General features: G+C 50.2%; 1 protein-coding gene across 2 annotated transcripts in view; it reads left to right on the plus strand.

The window, feature by feature from the left end:
- The window catches only part of Cacng2 (calcium voltage-gated channel auxiliary subunit gamma 2), a 121,723-nt gene extending 115,239 nt beyond the window's left edge, over positions 1–6,484 (plus strand). For both annotated transcript variants that reach the window (XM_008851335.1, XM_008851336.1), the window contains 2 exons: positions 4,477–4,617; positions 5,840–6,484. In XM_008851335.1, coding sequence (XP_008849557.1) covers positions 4,477–4,617; positions 5,840–6,351 — 653 coding nt within the window. In that variant the 3' untranslated portion in view covers positions 6,352–6,484. The remainder of the gene's footprint in view (positions 1–4,476; positions 4,618–5,839) is intronic.
- Positions 6,485–17,442: the final 10,958 nt, after the last annotated feature.

Raw genomic sequence — 17,442 nt, forward strand, 5'->3', positions numbered from 1 at the left:
AGTCATTAGTTATCACCCCCTTCCCCTCCTCCCCTCCTCTCTTCTCCTTCCTAGACTTAGTCCTCTCCTGTCTCCAAACACAGCTTTTCCAGCTAGCTCTCCTCGTAGGCACTTTTAGCTACCTCCCAGGAGTCTCTCAGACCCACCCCCTTTGCCCATACCCCCCAGTGTGCCCACATTGGACCAAGCCCTATTGCGGTCTGATCAGGGGCAGCAGCAATGTGGTCACTCTTGAATCTGCTTGTTGCAATGCAAATCAGACCCTCTGCAGCTCTGGGTGCAGTGCTCCAACATGCTCCCTGCTCTGAGGAAAAGGGCATGCTCTTTAGCCTGACCTACAAGGCATTTGGTGGCACGTGTGGCCCCTCCTGGCCCCAGCCCACCTGGCCTCTTCTCCCAGAACTCTGAGAACCCCTCCATGAGTGCCTTGTGAACCCTCCCTGTCATTCCCTAAACAGGCCACTTGTCCCCACACCACCTGGCACTGCTTCTGCCCCCAAAATATTCCCCACTGCCTGCCTCCACTATGCCTCCAGGGCTGCTCCCTGCCCACCCAAGTCAGCTCCAACATCACTGCCTGAGGGCAGCACACCCTGATCCAGTAGGAACTCAAAGAATGCACTTTGAAGCAGTAAGAAACCTGGGCCAAGGAAATGTACAGGCCTGGGCAGATGGCAGAGCTTCTCTGGGCCTCAGTTTCAGTCTCTGTATAATGGGTGCAAAGTATTCCCTACAGGGCTGTAGGAGAGAAGCCACTTAATACATGTAGTAGGTCAAAAGCAGTGTACAGGATACACTAAATTCTCAGGTCAGCAGCCTGTCACACAAACCCCATGGTGCCTCATGGGTACCTTTCTGTCATACTTCATCCTAGCTCTATTACTATCTGATGGCATGCCCTCATCAGGACAAAATTCCATGAAGATGGGGCTAGGCCTTTTTTCACACCCATGCATCCCAGAACTCCAGAGCTAGGCAAGAGCAAAGCATCCCCCTGTTCCAGGCATCTCCCCAGTCCCAATGCAGTATGTACTATCACCTAGAAGGGGGCAGCTACAGTTAGTGGCCAAATCCCACCCCCCAAGGCAGTGGCTCCATGGATCTGGTGTGAGGTTATAAAAGATCCCAATTTCCCACATCAGGGCAGAGCTGGGTATGATCCCTGGATGTCTTGAGGCCCTTTACTTCTGGGGAACAGTTGGCTCTTCTAAACCCAGACACACATGCTGTGGGCAGGAAGAGACATCTCTTTGGGTGGGAGACCAGAGCCCCTCCACCCTGCTCTGTGGGCAGGCTTTACAGTCAGGCTATAGCCCTTTCCTTTCCTAATGCTGGCATCCTTCCTTCTGGCTGACCAGAACCCACATCTACTTGGAGAGGGCAGAACCATCTATCTAACAGTCCACACTCCATTTCACACACAGAAAAATCAGAGAAGATGAGGTGCCTGCCTAGCCACACAGCAAGTCTACAGTGCAGCTGGAATCCAAGTCCAGCTCTGCCCATCCCTTCAGCACCCTTGAGAGCTCCCTGGGAAAGCCCCCAGGCTGGTCTGAATTCAGATCTGAGCTCACTAACTAGATGGACTTGGACAAGTTGCCCCTTTCCTCCTCTCTGAACTATGACAAAACATGCCGAGAGCTGTTATAGGAGGAAACTGTACAATGTTAGTTCTGTTCAAGGCCCAACGCAGAACAGCCCTTCACCGGTATCCTCTCCCAGTCTCCATCGTTCCCACCATCACCATATGCTCCTAGAACAGGAAATAAGGAACTGTGAATTGTGCACACGTGCACATGTCCATGTCAATGTGTGTGCGTGTGTATCTCCATATGTCCATATGTGTCTGTGTCTGCGTGTGTCCGTGTGTGTATGTGTATGTCTAGGTGTGTCCGTGTGTCTACGTATGTCTATGTGTCCATATGTAGCTATGTCTGTGTGTCTGTGTGTTTGTGTATCTCCATGTGTCCATATATGTCTGTGTGTATGTCCATGTGTGTGCCTTTGTGTGTCCATGTGTCTGTGTGTGTCTGTTTTGGGTCCACTTATGTGAGTCTGTTTTGTGTTTGTGTGTCCACGTGTCCATATGTGTCTGTGTGTGTATCTATGCCATCTGAGTCTATGTGTATCTGTGTTTGCTTTGTGTCTCTGTCTGTGTGTCTGTGGGTCCATGTGTGTGTCTATCTGTGTCTGTCTGTCTGTTTTCTGTCTGTATCTGTTTTATGTGTGTCCATATGTCAGTGTGTGTATGTATTGTGTTCATATGTGTGTCCATGTGTGCATGTGTATCCCTGTATGTGTTCGTGTGCCGGTGTGGGTCTCTCTCTGTCTGTGTGTCCATGTGTTTGCACAGGAGTGCTTAGGTGAGGGTAGAGTGTCTAAGAGATGACTTTCAGAGAGATAACATCTCCCTAAACATCCCTGTCCCCAGGGTGCTGAGACTTCAGTTTAAGCCAGCTGCTCTGCCCTTAGCCTATGGCCCAACTCCTATCTGGAGCCCCACCTGAACACAGAGCTCCATACTCCTTAGCCTCTGACCCAGGCTCCTACCCCCAACCCCACATACACACCAGGAAACAGTCACCAAAGAGCAGTAGTGAGCAGCTAAACTTTACAGCGGGGATAAAGGGTGGGGTCACAGCAAACTCCCTAAAATTCCATATGAAAGTCCAGATAAAGAAGCTGTCCTCTAGCCAGTGAGGCAGTGCATGCCTGTAATCCCCAACTAGGCCAGCCTGGGCTACCTAGTAAGCCCTGTCTCAAAATAAAAATTAAAAAAGATACTGTCACCTTTGACCACTCAAAGGAATAGGGACAGGGACATTCCTGACACTTTACCTCCAAACGGCACCCTGGTGGAACAGGCCTGTCATGCTAGCACTCGGAAAGCTGAGGCAAACAGATCACAATTTCCAGGCCAACCTGGGCTACAGAGTGAGTTCAAGGCTAGCTTGAATAACATAGTGAGACTTTGTCTTGAAAAGTAAAAAGAAGCTGGGGGTGTAGTTCAGGGGTACAGCACATCGTCCTTAGGATGTGAGGGGCAGGGGTCCAACCCCCAGCACTGGAAAAAAGTCACAGGGGTGTCAGTCATAACATCTAAGCACAGCATCCCTGGCCTGCAGCTCCACCTCAGCCTGGCCACACTCCAGGGACCTCCTGAGGTCACTCACTATATGGCTGACTTGGATAGGGAGAGACCTCAGAGTCACCATAGTCTGGTGTTCATCGGATGCTGCTCCCCACAGACAGACACACCAGGCCCTGCCAGCAACACTCCTGTGTGCTGCACCCTCTTCCCGCCCCAGCTGCCACCCTCCCCTCTGTTCTGTCTGTGTGTCCTGTTTGTCAGGCCTTCCTCTAGCCCTCATTCCAAGGCTCTGGGGGTTTCATTTTCACTTTCTCTCTGAAAGGATCTTGTCCGCTGTTCTTTCTTTAAATTTATTCACTCAGTTTGCACTGGTGGCCTCCTTGGTCTTTGGAAAGAGAATAAAGAGGAAAGCTATGAAACGATAAAGGCATAACCCCTTGAGCTCTGTGACTTACATGAAAATATGTATGTGAACAATTATGGAGGGCCAGTGAGATGGCTCAGTGGGTAAAGCCTGATGACCTGAGTTCCATCTCTGGGACCTACATGGTAGAAGGGGAGAACTGACTCTCACAAATTGTCCTCTCACCTCCACACATGCACTGTAGCACATGTGCTTAAACACACACACACACACACACAACAACAACAAATAAACAAACAAACAAACAAATAAATAAATAAATAAATAAATAAAGTATCCTTTGCCCCCATGAACTTTTTTTATAAATGCCTGAATCGACTCCACTGACCCTCACAATGATCTTAGGAGACAGGCTAGAAGCACCCATTTTGCTGAGGCACAGACACATAGGATAACTTGAGACAGATTGCAATGCAAGCCCTGTGGCTGCACCTGCCTCCCAATGTGCCCAGGCACAAGGGAAAGCACTCAGGACTCTCTGTAAGGAGGTCAGGGAAGGTTTCACAGAGAAGGGGGTTTGAGCTGGCTTTGATGGATGTGTAGAAGTTTGCTGATCGAAGACTAGAAGTACAACCCGGGAAGAACCTGAGTGCGTGAAATGCCAACAGCATGAAACGACATGTCCTAGGAGTTTGGCTGTGCCAGGACAAAGAGAACATGGAGATCAAGAGGCTGGAGGGGGCAAAGGTCAAGTCATACAGGCACAGAGTGTGTCTGACAGAGTGCTGGGATCTATTCCTGGAGGTCACAGGGAGCACCGGGGGTGGGGGGAGTACGGCTGGGCAGAGAGGTCTTCCTTCCTTCCCTTCCTCATAACCCTAAGCCACCTGGACCCCAGGACTGTATTCATGTAGCACTGGCCCCTGTGGTCTACGCCCCTGCCCAGCTTCCCCTGCATTCCTCTCTCTCTCAGCCAAGCCCTTCTCTCCCTCACTGACCCTCAGTGCTCTGTGTTCCACAGGTGCAGTGAGGGCCTCAAGCATCTTCCCAATCCTGAGCGTGATTCTGCTCTTTATGGGTGGCCTCTGCATTGCAGCCAGTGAGTTCTACAAGACTCGCCACAACATCATCCTAAGCGCAGGCATCTTCTTCGTGTCTGCAGGTAATGCACATTGGGAGGACAAGGACTAGGGGGTGGGGTGGGGGGCAATAAAGCTGTGCTGGGGGGACCTGGGGTAGGGGGTATCTCCTGTCCTGGCAACAGGCTATGTCCCAGGGGAAGATTGAGGGGAGCTCCTGTGCTGAACAAAGTTGTAATCCAAGGATGTCCCAGTGCCCCCATCCTCCAGTGGCCCATCTTCCTCCTATCACTGGGGAAGGGGCCTACACTCTACTTCCTCTCAGGGTATCAGGCCCACTCCATTAGCCCTCCACCCTCCCAGCACAAGCAAACCAAGGGGAGGCAGAAAAAGGCCAACTAAGGGCCTACCCTTCCCTGATCCCCATGTGATGCCCACCCTGGAAGCCAAGAAGACTATCTGTCCCTTGCTTTGCCATTCTAGCCAGTGGAGCAGGTGGCTTTGTAGTCAGATATCTAAGCTGTTTGTTATGTGACCGGTCACCCCTCTTTCAGATATGATACAACAGGAACTGTATCATAAGCCACTAAGTCTGGCTGGTGGTGCTTACCAAGGCCCAGGGTGGATATTCTTACCAAGAGCACTCACGGGTGTTCACTCCCTGGGTCCGGCAGGACTAAGGTCTTTGTCCCAGTTTACAGAGTGGGAATCTCAGACCAAGGTCACTTGCCAAAGGCTTTGGGGCCCCTTGCTACTGCAGCTGCCAGTTCCTCTGCTGCCTTGAACAAGGTGGCTAACCTCTCTGTGCTGTTTCCTGTCTACAAACTGTAGAGGAGGGGGTAGAGAACAGTTAGTCACATGCTCAGTAAGCAGTATCTGTCCCTTTTGTGACCCATGCTTCATAGAGCACCTCTGTCTTCCCTGGGCTGTTGCTATCTGCCCTTCCCCTCAGGCTCTCTGAATCATTAGCATGATAACATATTAAGTCAGGGCTGGCAAGATGGTTCTGCAGATAAAGGGGCTTAGTTACCAAGCTTGATGACTGGAGTTCCATACCAGGGACCACAGAGTGGAAGGAGGGAACTGACTCCCAAAAGTTGTCCTCTCACCTCACACACAGGCTCTGACACTAGTGCCCACCTCCCACACACAAATAAATTAACGTAAAAAAATTAAGGCATTAAAGTGAAGGGAGTGGTACCCCGCTCCCGTGGGCCCTCTGTTCCTGGAACACAAAATCAAGTCCCACCTGGAGACGTCCTCCTCCTGACAACTCACCCCTTGTCTCTGACCTCTTCTCCCCAGGTCTGAGTAACATCATCGGGATCATTGTGTACATATCAGCCAATGCTGGAGACCCCTCCAAGAGCGACTCCAAAAAGAACAGCTATTCCTATGGCTGGTCCTTCTACTTCGGGGCCCTGTCCTTCATCATCGCGGAGATGGTCGGGGTGCTGGCTGTACACATGTTTATCGACCGCCACAAACAGCTGCGGGCCACAGCCCGCACCACCGACTACCTCCAGGCCTCCGCCATCACCCGCATCCCCAGCTACCGCTACCGCTATCAGCGCCGCAGCCGCTCCAGCTCCCGCTCCACAGAGCCCTCCCACTCTAGGGACGCCTCGCCCGTGGGCATGAAGGTCTTCAACACCCTGCCATCCACGGAGATCTCCATGTACCCCCTGAAGGCTGCCACCACGCCCACGGCCACCTACAACTCGGACAGCTTCCTCCAAGTCCACAACTGTATCCAGAAGGAGAGCAAGGACTCGCTCCACGCCAACACAGCCAACCGCCGGACCACCCTCGTATGAAGACCGTGGGACCCGGGGTGGACCCGGGAGGCTTGGCCCACGGGCGGCGGGCGGGGACCACAGCACCCACAGGGAGACCTTCCACACGCAAAAAAGCAAACAAACATAAAAACAAAAAACTACAAAAAAAAAAGAGAAAAACGTAACAAGCAAATTAAAAAAAAAAAAAAAAAGAACAAAATACAAATGAACAAAAGACAAAACCACAGGCTATGCGGGAAAATATAACCGAGGGAAGACATGCAAACTTTAAAACAAAGCGAGAGGGATAAAATTAAAATAGAAAATAAATCTAAAAGAAAATGCATGATTTCCCATGTACCATTATTTTAACATTTAATAAAAACCAATTTAAATGAAAAAATAAAAGGGAACCAAGATAATGTAAAGCAAAAAAAAAAAAAGAAGAAGAAGAAGAAGAAGAAGAAGAAATGAAGAGCGATGACCTTAGTATTTATTAGGATTTTATGTTGCCTTTGTTTTTATTTTTGTTTTTGTTTTAACTGCAGGGAGAGTTTTTTTAAAAAAAATACATTCTGTTCCCTTTAACCCCAGCAGGCCTTGCCTCCCACGGAGAGTCGGGGGTGGAGACTCAGGGTCCCTAGGACCAGGGGAGCTGCGGTCACTGCCAGGCCCCTGGGGTCCCTGGCTGGGGCCCTGGGATGCTGGGGGAGCTCAGAGGCTCCATAGCACTCTCCACCCAGCACCAGTGGGGCAATTGCAGGCCTCCACGTGACCCAAGCCCTTGGTCCCCCCCTTGTCCATTAGGTGCCTGGAGGCAGGTGCACTTGGGGCTGTGCAGCCCCAGGTTCCCAGTCCTTAATGGTCCTTAACCCACTGTGATGACTTCCTAGGCCTTGAGGAAAGGGAAGGAGAAGGGATGGCTGACCGAGAAGCCAAATCCCTGGAATCCTCAGGGGGAGCCTTTGGGCTCCTGTCCTTGAAGGCAGGAGATGCCCACCCCCAGGGGCTATAGAGCAGCCATCCCTCCTCACCCCTCGCCTCAGGGCCACCCGATGACCCTGGGGCGATGGTGGACCCCCACACTTACAGGCCCCCAAGTCCCCTGGGAAGGGGGCTCTTTGACCCTTCGGGGGTCCTTGGACTCACTGACACCCCCCTGGGGGCCCAGTGAGTTCAACAATGACACTGCAAAAAGGTTTCTTTTTACAAAAGAAAAAGGAAAAACAAGTGGTGATTTTTTTAATAAAAAACCCACAGACTATAAATAAATGTAAATATATAATAAGTGGATTTACTTGCAAGAAAATCAAATAGTATTTTTCTTTTAATTCTTTTCCAACTTTAAACTGTGCAAACAAAACGGGGTGGGGTGGGGGACTTAAAATTTAGCAGGGAACTTGTAAAGACAAAACAGAAAACAAATATAGAAATCCGTTTTAAAAAACATAAACAAACCCCATTGGATAAACACAGAGCCGGAGAGAGAGGAGAAAGGGTCTACCATCTCTCAGAGGACTGGAGGTCTCTTCCTGACTGTAGGAAGGTGCTGCTGATGGAGAAATGAGACTCCCCACCTTCTGCCCACAGTCACACACACACACACACACACACATCCACTGTCCCCTAAGCCTAGCACTTCAACAAACACAGTCACACAAACGCAAACCCTTCCCACCTGACACAGCCAGTGGTGTGGCTCAGAGGCAGCTGGTTGGTATCCTCTTAGCCATAGAAACCAACCCAACAACTCCAGCTCCACATTGGCCTTTATGTGCCCATGTGCCCTCACACCGTACCTCACAAACATGCGCATGCACACGCATGAACATACCACACTCACATACATGAAAGGGCTCCCATCTGCATTTTAGACTCTATTGCTATGTGGCTTCTCTGGGCCTCAGCTTCCCCCTGTGTCAGCTTGTAGACAGACCCATGTGAACTGCAAAGGCCCATTCTTACCTTGCGTGTCCCTAACTTTTAAGATCTGCCACCAGCCCAGAGGAAAATGGCAGGGATCGTCAAAGAGTTTCATTGACATTAAAAGCATTCCTAAATCTCTCTCTCCTCTCTCTCTCTCCGCTCTCTCTCTCTCTCTCTCTCTCTCTCTCTCTCTCTCTCTGTCCCTCTCACACATACATTTCATATACCTCCTCACTGTGCTCCCCAGCCCCCACCCAACATCCAGTGTCAAAGCAAAAAAACAAAACAAAACAAAACAAAAAATCACACCTGTAAACCAACCTATCCTGCCATGCAGACAGAGGGAGAGGGAGACACATAGTCCCCAAAGCCGCTCCTCAACTGCTATCCTTTATTGAATTAGGGAGGCTTCTTTGAGACAGTGGCCCCCTGCTGTGTTTGGGGGTCAGTGAAAGAGTAGGTCTTCTGGGGTGAAAGATCTCCCTCTACGAAGAGTGCTCGTAGAGTATGCTTCCAGGGGCGCCTCATCCCAAAGTTTGACTTGAGCCCCAGAATGAATTTTAAAAGCACTCAGTTTCCCCTTTTCTTCCCCAGAGTGACAAGGGCCAATTCAGACAGTGAAAACCAAGCTAGGGATTTCCTAGCAGCCTGAGCCCCACCCCTACTGCCCACTCCTGTCCCCAGCTGGCCTGAGGGTCCTGCACCTCCAGCAGCACCCAGGCTCCAGTCTCTGTCCTTTACCACTGGTGTGCTCTGAGGGTTCCCTGATAGAGCTCTCTGGTAGTTGGAGGGCACACCTCATGAGGCTTCTGTAGCTTCCTCTCACGTCTGAAAGATGGAAGTTCTCTTCCCAGGTCAGCAGTGGCTAGAGCCAAAAATTCCAGCCCCCAGCACAAGGCAGCCCACCTGCCAACCTGGCCCAACGTGCAGGGGAGGCCAGGGGCCCCAGGACTTGGAGATCGGGGCCAGTTAACAGGCAGTAAGCACCAAGCATGTTCCAGACTAGGCAGAAACGTCAACTTATCCCTCCCCACCCAGCCTACCCACGCCCCACCAGATTTCAAACCACATAGATCAAGGCCTAGAGACATAGGAGAGAGGCAGCAAGCAAGCACCGTGTCTGCAGAGGAAACCCAGCCCTAGCCCCCTGAGCTCCAGGCTAAGTGTTGAACAGCAACCCAATGTCTTCCCAGACGGCAAGACCTGTGGCAAGGCCACTCAAAGAAGACTTTGGGAGTGAGAGGTGACATCAGCATGTCTGACCAAGAAAGGGCTAGGGGACCTGGAGGGAAGGGGGTGGGACGGGACCCTGATCGATGTTTCTCATGGTGACTGACTGCTCTCATCCAGCTCTAACCAGTTCAAGAAACCAACTTCCATTTTATTTTCTTGGTGGGTCATTTTTTTTCAGACTGTTAACAGAAAAAAATTTTTTAAAAAACCAAACAAACGAAACAAACAAACAAAAAAAAATCCTGGTACATGAAATAAAGAAGATTTTTTTTATAGCTTGGTCCTTACTTCCATGAACTCCTTTCATTGCTTTCCTAGTTCCCAGCCCCCCATTTAAAGCAATTATTAGAATTGTCATGGATTCTGAGTTGAGGGGTAATAGGCTTGGGTGGCATAGAGTGTCCTGGTTCCCACAGTCATGAATCCTTCTTCAATATTCCTCACAGATACTTGTATGCCTCTAGTGACAGAGGGCTCACCCCCTCAAAAGGTAGCAGTGGCCAGTGCCAAGCTGCACTCTGACAGTCTGCGCTGTCACTGTTAGTCGTCCCTTCATACCTGACACACTGGTTCTTTCATGGTGACCTGTCTCTCATCTGTGAAGACAGAGCTTGTGCTACCCTTGAGCTTTCCCTTTTAAACAAAAGGGTCCCCACTTGTCATCCTACTCCACCCCATCTGTGCAGCCTGGGATGGACATGACCTGGTATGTGTCTGGAAGGCTCTCTGAAGATGAGACCCCTCAGAGGGAGCCAGGGGCTGGCAGAGGAATGGTGAAGGTCTTGTTCTTCAACTTTATGAGGTAGGAAAGACAAGAGGGCATGCTGCCTAGAAGTTTGACCTCGGCCTAGAAGAGAAGCCCCATCTGATGGCTGGTGAGGAACATAGCCACTCTATCCATCCCTGGTCAGTCAGTTCATTGAAAAAGGGCCATGAACACCTCTAAAAATGCATTGAATCTGTTTAATTTAGTTGACTTTTAACTTTAAAAATCTGTGATACCAAATAAGATAAGAGGAAAAAAGGTATTTCAAACCAAATTCAGACTTTGTAAACCAAAAGGCACTCACCTGTTCACAATGAGTGAACTACCATCCAGTTTACATGATGTTGGGGGGGCGTCCAACCCAGGGTCAGGCAAGCACTCTACCAACTAAGCTATCCCCAGCCCAGTGGCCAATTGTAAAAGACCTCCCTCTTCCTAAGGTCCCTCTGAGCCCACCTCCCTGTCATCTTTCTGAATTTATTGCCCTTGACTTAGAGATCAGGTAGTGACTACCATGATGAAAGGGAAAACAGAAAGCCGAATCAAGCTGGTTTACAGTGGGACCATTAGTATGCCCGGCCCCGGAGACGGAGCTCCAACCACCTCACTGACAGTCATCATCACCCACCACAAACACATGAGCCTGCATCAAAATGGCTGGGATTCACTGGCCTGGTTAGTGTGTGTCTGTGTGTGTGTTTATGATGTGTGTGCTTGTGTGTACGTGCACCTGTTTATGTGGACATGAGCATGCCATGGCACACACTTTGTTTGAGACAGGGTTTCTATTATTTTCCTGCTGTTTGTCTCAGGCTAGCTGGGCTTTGAACATCCAGGAATTCTCTGGCCTCTGCCTCCCATCTCCCAGTAGCACTTTGATTATAGATGCTCTCCACGTGCACTCAGTTTTTATGTGGTTCCTGGGATTCAAATCCAGGTCCTCATGCTTGTATGGCAAGCGCTTTACCCACTGAACCATCTCTCCAGCCCTATCTAGTTATTTTAATACTAGCATTTAGAGAGCCAGGACAATGATGGGGGTTAGAGAGTACCAAAGTCACTGTAGAAAAGCCACAGTTCATCACCCGGGGCTGGGGACAGTGGGATTCCAGGTGGCACAGTCCCAATGCTGTCATGGATAGAGGTAACCACATGAGTCCAGAGACCTTGGGCCTTTGGAAGAGAAGCTACTGTCTAAGGTTCAGAGCAGGGAATCAAACCAGTATCCAGGCCAGAGCCACACCAACCAAGAGAGTAAGACCCAGTTCCTGAGGTCTGCTGTAGGAAAGACCATGCTTCAGTTTGCCCTGCTCATTTCAGCTCCCTGTCACACTGGTCCAAGCCCCCACAAATCCCTCTCTCTCTCTTCAGGTTCACCCCCAACATGCATGGGGCCCAAGGCAAGCACACCAAAAGGAGGTTCAGGTACCATAAGCCAAAATGCCAACAGCTACAAATCAAACTGAGAACTTAGCAACCTATTCCCTCCTGTCCTGACCATGTATCTTCTTGGTAGAATAAACTCAAGGTTTAATTTGAGAATTCTTACCCTGCCCAATCCTGTACCTCACAGTGACAGCAGAAGGCAAGCCATGACTACCCCATGCCTCCACCCCCAGGCTGCCCCTTCCCTCCCAGTCTGCAACTCCACTCTACAGGACATCCCCCACTAAAGGATACACACTTAAGCTCCTCTGAAGAGCCTCTCCTCAGTCCGCCCACTCTCAGGAGTACAGACGGAAGCCAGTTCAGTGGGACCCTTTGGGTACAAATCCAGAGTGCCAGGCTCTAAAGAGGGGCCCAGACAGGATGGGGTCTACTGACCCAAACTACACTCCCAGCTTCCCTGTGGCTTTTGAATAGACATCCGGACACTGCAACCCCAGCCTCAGGACTCCAGTCAAGGACTACAGTCTGGCCCCCGATGGAGGCCAGATAGGTCAAGTCATGTGCCCAGTGCACCGGTTTCAAACAGCCCAGGGCCCCAGTCTCTTGCCCCCTCTGCCCTGTCCACCACCCCATAGGATAAAGGAGGAGGATAGAGGTCTGAGGTATGCCTCCCTCCTCCTCCAGCCTCTCTACAGGCTGGTTGCCCTCTGCACTCTGCCCCTCACCCAGCCACCAACTCTTAAAGCATCTGCAGGCTGAGGCAGAATGTATGCTGTCTCAGAGAGTGCCAAGGCCCGACTAACAAGGAGCATCAGCTTGGACCGGCTTCTAAGAGACATGGAGAAAGCTGGCTAATGGCCAGCCCCCTCCCTCCTGCTCCCCTCCCTCCTGCCCTACTAGCTATCACACAGACTCTGCTAAGACACACCTCCTAGCCAACCACAGACAGGACTTGGCTTTGCTCACCACTGGCTGTCACAGATGCAAATCCCAGTTCCCAGATGTGTGGCCAGGCCCTATACAGGCCAACTATGTGCATCACCCAACTCTGAGTTCGATGATGTCACCTCTGCAGTTTGAAGTGGCCACCGTGGGAATGTTCAGACCACAGGACCCCCCCCCCATATTTTTTTAATGAAGAACCAGTTGTTAAACACTTACCAGAACACCACTGCCTAAATCCACAGGGACATGCATGCATATGGATTGTTGTGCATACCTTAGAGGCATATCAATGCCCCAAAGCATGTGTGCATGTATGTGTATTCATATATGAAATTTTATGCGCACCCCCTACGTATATGCATACAGGTATGCACACACATGTATGCATACACACTTCTAGAATTAGATATACTCATGTAATTGCGCACGTTCATTCACTCACATAAGCATGTCCGTTCAGTCTGCAAGCCTTGTTCTTGTTCCCACTGGAGCTTTCTTATAGGAAGCTCTAAGTAAAGACACAGACTGGGCTAGGGAAGCAGAGACTTGCTGTGGCAAGGAGAGGAGGAAGGTCCAGAGTGTGATTCATGCAGGAGAGGACATGCAGCAGAGGGAGCGCATGCCCACCCCCACAATACCCCAAACTCATCTGTGTGGCTCAGGTCATCCACACATTGACATGCACTGGTAGGCACAAGGAGCTTAAGACCTCACAGGGGCTGAGATCCCAGGAAACGTACATCATGTGCCAAGGGTGCATAGCATGTGTGTCCCTGACATGTTCTCCCAACATCTGTCAGGACAGAGGAATGCAACATAAGGACAGATAGCTGGAACCAGTTACCAGTACCCAGCCCTGAGCAGTGAGTCAAACTTTGTCCTCCCTCCCTCTCAGGGCTCATTCTCTCTCTCCCTCTCCTCCTTCCTCCTCTCTCTCTATATCCATGTCTCTCTCTCTCTCTCTCTCTCTCTCTCTCTCTCTCTCTCTCTCTCTTTCAATATTTTCTCTCTGTCACTACCTTTCTTAGCCTCCTTCTCCCACTCTCTCACTCTCCCTCCTCTCTTTCCCCCCTGGAAGCACAGAAGGGCTCCGAGAGACCCAGAAGCAATAGATAGAAATCAGGGAGCTCCTCTTAGTCTCCAAAGCTTAGAGTAGAGGCCAGAAACCGGCTGAAGCAGCTTTGAACAAGGGACCAGCAAGTTAAGGGGCTGTGAGGGAGAAAAAAGCATCCCTTCTACATCAGTCAGGATCCTCTAGAGGAACAGAACAGACGGATATACATTAAAAGAGGATTTGTTAGATTGGCTTTCATGCTAGGGTCTGAGTAGTTCGATAATGGCTATCTTCATCCTGGAGAAGCTGAGAAGCCAGTGGAAGCTCAGTCCACGAAGCTAGATGCCTCAGCAGTCCCAATCTGGTGCTGAGGGCCTGGAGGATTCCTGGAGAGGCATTGATCTTCAGACCATGTTGGAATCCCGAAGAAGGCAGTTCTGCTAGCAGTGAAGGACAGCAGTGGCATTGGCAAAGCAGATGAACTCGGCAGCAAAATGCAAAAGCAAAGAGGCAAAAGGCAAAGCTCTTTCCCTCAGACCTCCGCTTATCTGGGCCAACACCAGGAGGAACCGCCCACGTTTAGGAATGGGCCTTCCTACTTCAAATAACCTCGGCTAGAAAATCCCTCACAGGTGCACCCAGCAGCTTATCACTTGATTCCAGGCCCAGCCAAGTTGACAAGCAAAATTAACCATCACACCCATCCCCCCACATCAGGAAGTCCATGTGAAAAGCACCAGAAGCTAAGATATTGGGTTGTGAAACTCAGACACCAGTATCAGGATGAAAGCGGCGGTTGGTCAGTGAATGAGCAGAACCTAGGACAGTTCGGTCCTAGCCTGGGATAGTTACTGCCACCGTCTCACTCAAAACCTTGCACTGGCTCCCCAATACCTTCACAGTGAGCCTTCAAAGCTTTCTTAGTTGGGTCCTTGTTTACTATTTCTTTCTTTCTTTGGTACTAGAGATCAAACCCAGGGCCTTGTGCATGCTAGACAAGAACTTTACCACCAAGTTACAGGGGTTTGTTGATGCAACAGGGTCTTCCTAACCCAGTTTGGCTTTGAACCTGCCTCAGTCACCATGTGCTGATATTACAGGCATCTGCCACCATGCCCAATCACAGCAAACTGTGATTTATTGAGAAACTACAACGTCCCAAGCATTGTCGAACCATCTATCATCACAGCTCTGGGAAGCCAAGGATTCCCTTTGCAGAAATGGAAACTGAGCCTCAGAGAGGCCACGTGGCAGGAGGGTTAAGGTGGGCTCTGGAGTGCTTTGCTAGGATGCAGCTGTGACCACTCGGTGGTATGATCCAAACGAGTCATCTAAGCACCCTCTGCGCCTATGGTGTGCCATGCGCTCAGCCCCAGCTGAAAGAGGGGAAGAGCAATGGTAACAAGTACCCACTAAATGCATTAGAGCTGAGCCCGACTCATACTAAGAGACCAAGCTTGAGCATCTGAGCCAGAACACAAATGATAACTGATAACCAAGGTCATGGAACCAAGATGGGCTCTGGGTGCAAGTTCTCTGTCCTGGCCCCACTGTCTGTACACAGAGCTCCTCAGTCCCCTTATGGAGTTCAGAAGGCAACAAGGAAGGGATCTACAACTCTCCCTGGCCAGGGGTTGGAGATCTGGGGGACAGAGACGGTGCCAGGAACCACTGCACACTTCTGAGCTGTGAGTGCTCCAAAAGCTGAGGCCTGGGCCATGTCCGCCTCTCCCCGGTGCCATTCCAGCCTGGGTTCCACCACAGGGACTCACACTGGCTCTTGTGGACACTGCAGGACCATACTGATGCTGTTCATTCATTCCTTCATTCATTCCATCCTGGGACATGCCACCCACTGTATGCAATGCCAAAAGAGGCAGCAACCATGACAGACCTGGTCCCTGTCATTGCAACTCGCATCCCAGAGGGAAAGAGAGAAAATTGGCAAGTCAAGAACCAAATGGTTATATTGCACCATGGTGGCGCACACTTGCAGTCCCAGCACTCAGGGGTGAAAATGGTTCAGAATCACTAGGGCTGCATAGCAAGATCGTGCCCTCTAAGAAGGGGGTAGGGGAGTGTGCGCACAGTGGCTCAGCGAGTCAGTTGTATGCAGATCTGATGACAGAGCTCAATCTCTGGAGTCCACATAAAGGTGAGAGGAGAGCTGGGCTTGGTGGCGCACGCCTTTAGTCCCAGCACTTGGGAGGCAGAGGCAGACATATCTCTGTGAGATCGAGGTCAGCCTGGTCTACATAGGGAGTTTCAGGCCAGCTGGGGCCACAGGGAGACCCTGTCTCAAAAAGACAAAAGGGGAGAGAGAGAGAGAGAGAGAGAGAGAGAGAGAGCGCTGGGTCCCAAGCTCTTCTCTTTCTGTTGCTTTGTTCTTCACAAAAATTAAAAAAAACAAAAAAAAAAAAAAAAAAAAGATAGAAGGGGAGAAAAGATTCCATGCTATATATTTTTTTTAAGGTGAGATAAGAAAACCAACTCCACAGAGTTGTTCTCTGACCTCCACACAACTGCAGTGGCATGTGCACACACACACACACACACACACACACACACACACATAAATAAATGTAATAAAGAAATTTAGAGAATCGTTATAATAACTATTACTATGAAATTGTGGACATCCATGATGGATGCTATGAAGTTGGCACACTGGGGCAATAATTTCAGAAGCAGCAGGGTTAGGGCTGGAGAGATAGATCAGCAGTTAGGAGCACTAAGTGTTCTCTAGGAGGACCTGGGTTCAGTTTCCAGCACCCAAATAGCAGGTAACAACTGCCAGAAACTCCAGTTTTAGGGGATCCCATGCCCTCTTCTGGCTTCTGTGGGCATTGCACACATAAGGCAAAACACTCATATACATAAAACAAAAATAAGATATTTTTTAAAAGAAGCAGCAGGACTGACCTCCATTTTGATCAACTGAAGCTTAGTGGCTAAAAATAACCAGCACTATTTAGTAGCTGTCACAGTTCTGGGGGCTGGACTGGTGGCTCTCCAGTTTCATGTGATAGCATCTGGGGCTGGGTCACATACAGCTAGCTCAGTGAGGCCAGGACACCCAAGCTGGCCCAGCACACTGCTGGAAATGATGCTGATCTGAACTCCTGGTGTCTCCCCACAGAGATCTCTATGAGTGCCATGGGTCTCTCACTGAGTGCCACCTAGGCTCCAAGTGGCAGAAGCTGCCCATCATTTGAGGAAGACAGTCTCAACATATCTCGTTGGCCAGATCAAGTCCCAAAGCCTGGTACAGTTCCATGAGGATGAGGAAAAGGATCCCCTTTGGATGGGAATAGTGGCTTGCATGTGAAGAGAAAGACTGAGCACCATCTTTGAAGAGCAGTCACCACAGCCCCTTAGGCAGAGCAGTCAGTGGGGTAGGGTGTGGTGGCTCTGAGCTGCTGGTTCCTCTGAGAGAGTTAGGAAGAAAATCCAGGCCAAAGCAGGACACATGGAGAGTTCCAGGCAGAGGGAAGGACATATGCAAGGCTACTTGTCAAGAGGAGGGACACCAGCTTGAGAGTAAAAGAGGACCCCAGTGGTTATCCTGTGTGGACAAGTGATAGAGCATGTACAGGGCCAGTTCTGTGACCTGAGGTGCAGGCCTTTGGATTATACTCTAAGTGTAAGGAGAGTCTTTGAGGAGCTGAGGAGACAGCCCCATGGGTAACAGTGCTTGCTGTGCATTAGGACCTGAGTTTGAATCTCCAACACCCCCATAAAAATCCAGTTGTAGAGGCTGAAGACATGGTTTTTACTGTTCTTACAAAGAGCGGAACTCAATTTCCAGTACCCATGT

Source organism: Nannospalax galili, unplaced genomic scaffold (genome assembly GCF_000622305.1).
Source record: "Nannospalax galili isolate Female #2095 unplaced genomic scaffold, S.galili_v1.0 scaffold445, whole genome shotgun sequence".
Classification (NCBI taxonomy): domain Eukaryota; kingdom Metazoa; phylum Chordata; class Mammalia; order Rodentia; family Spalacidae; genus Nannospalax; species Nannospalax galili.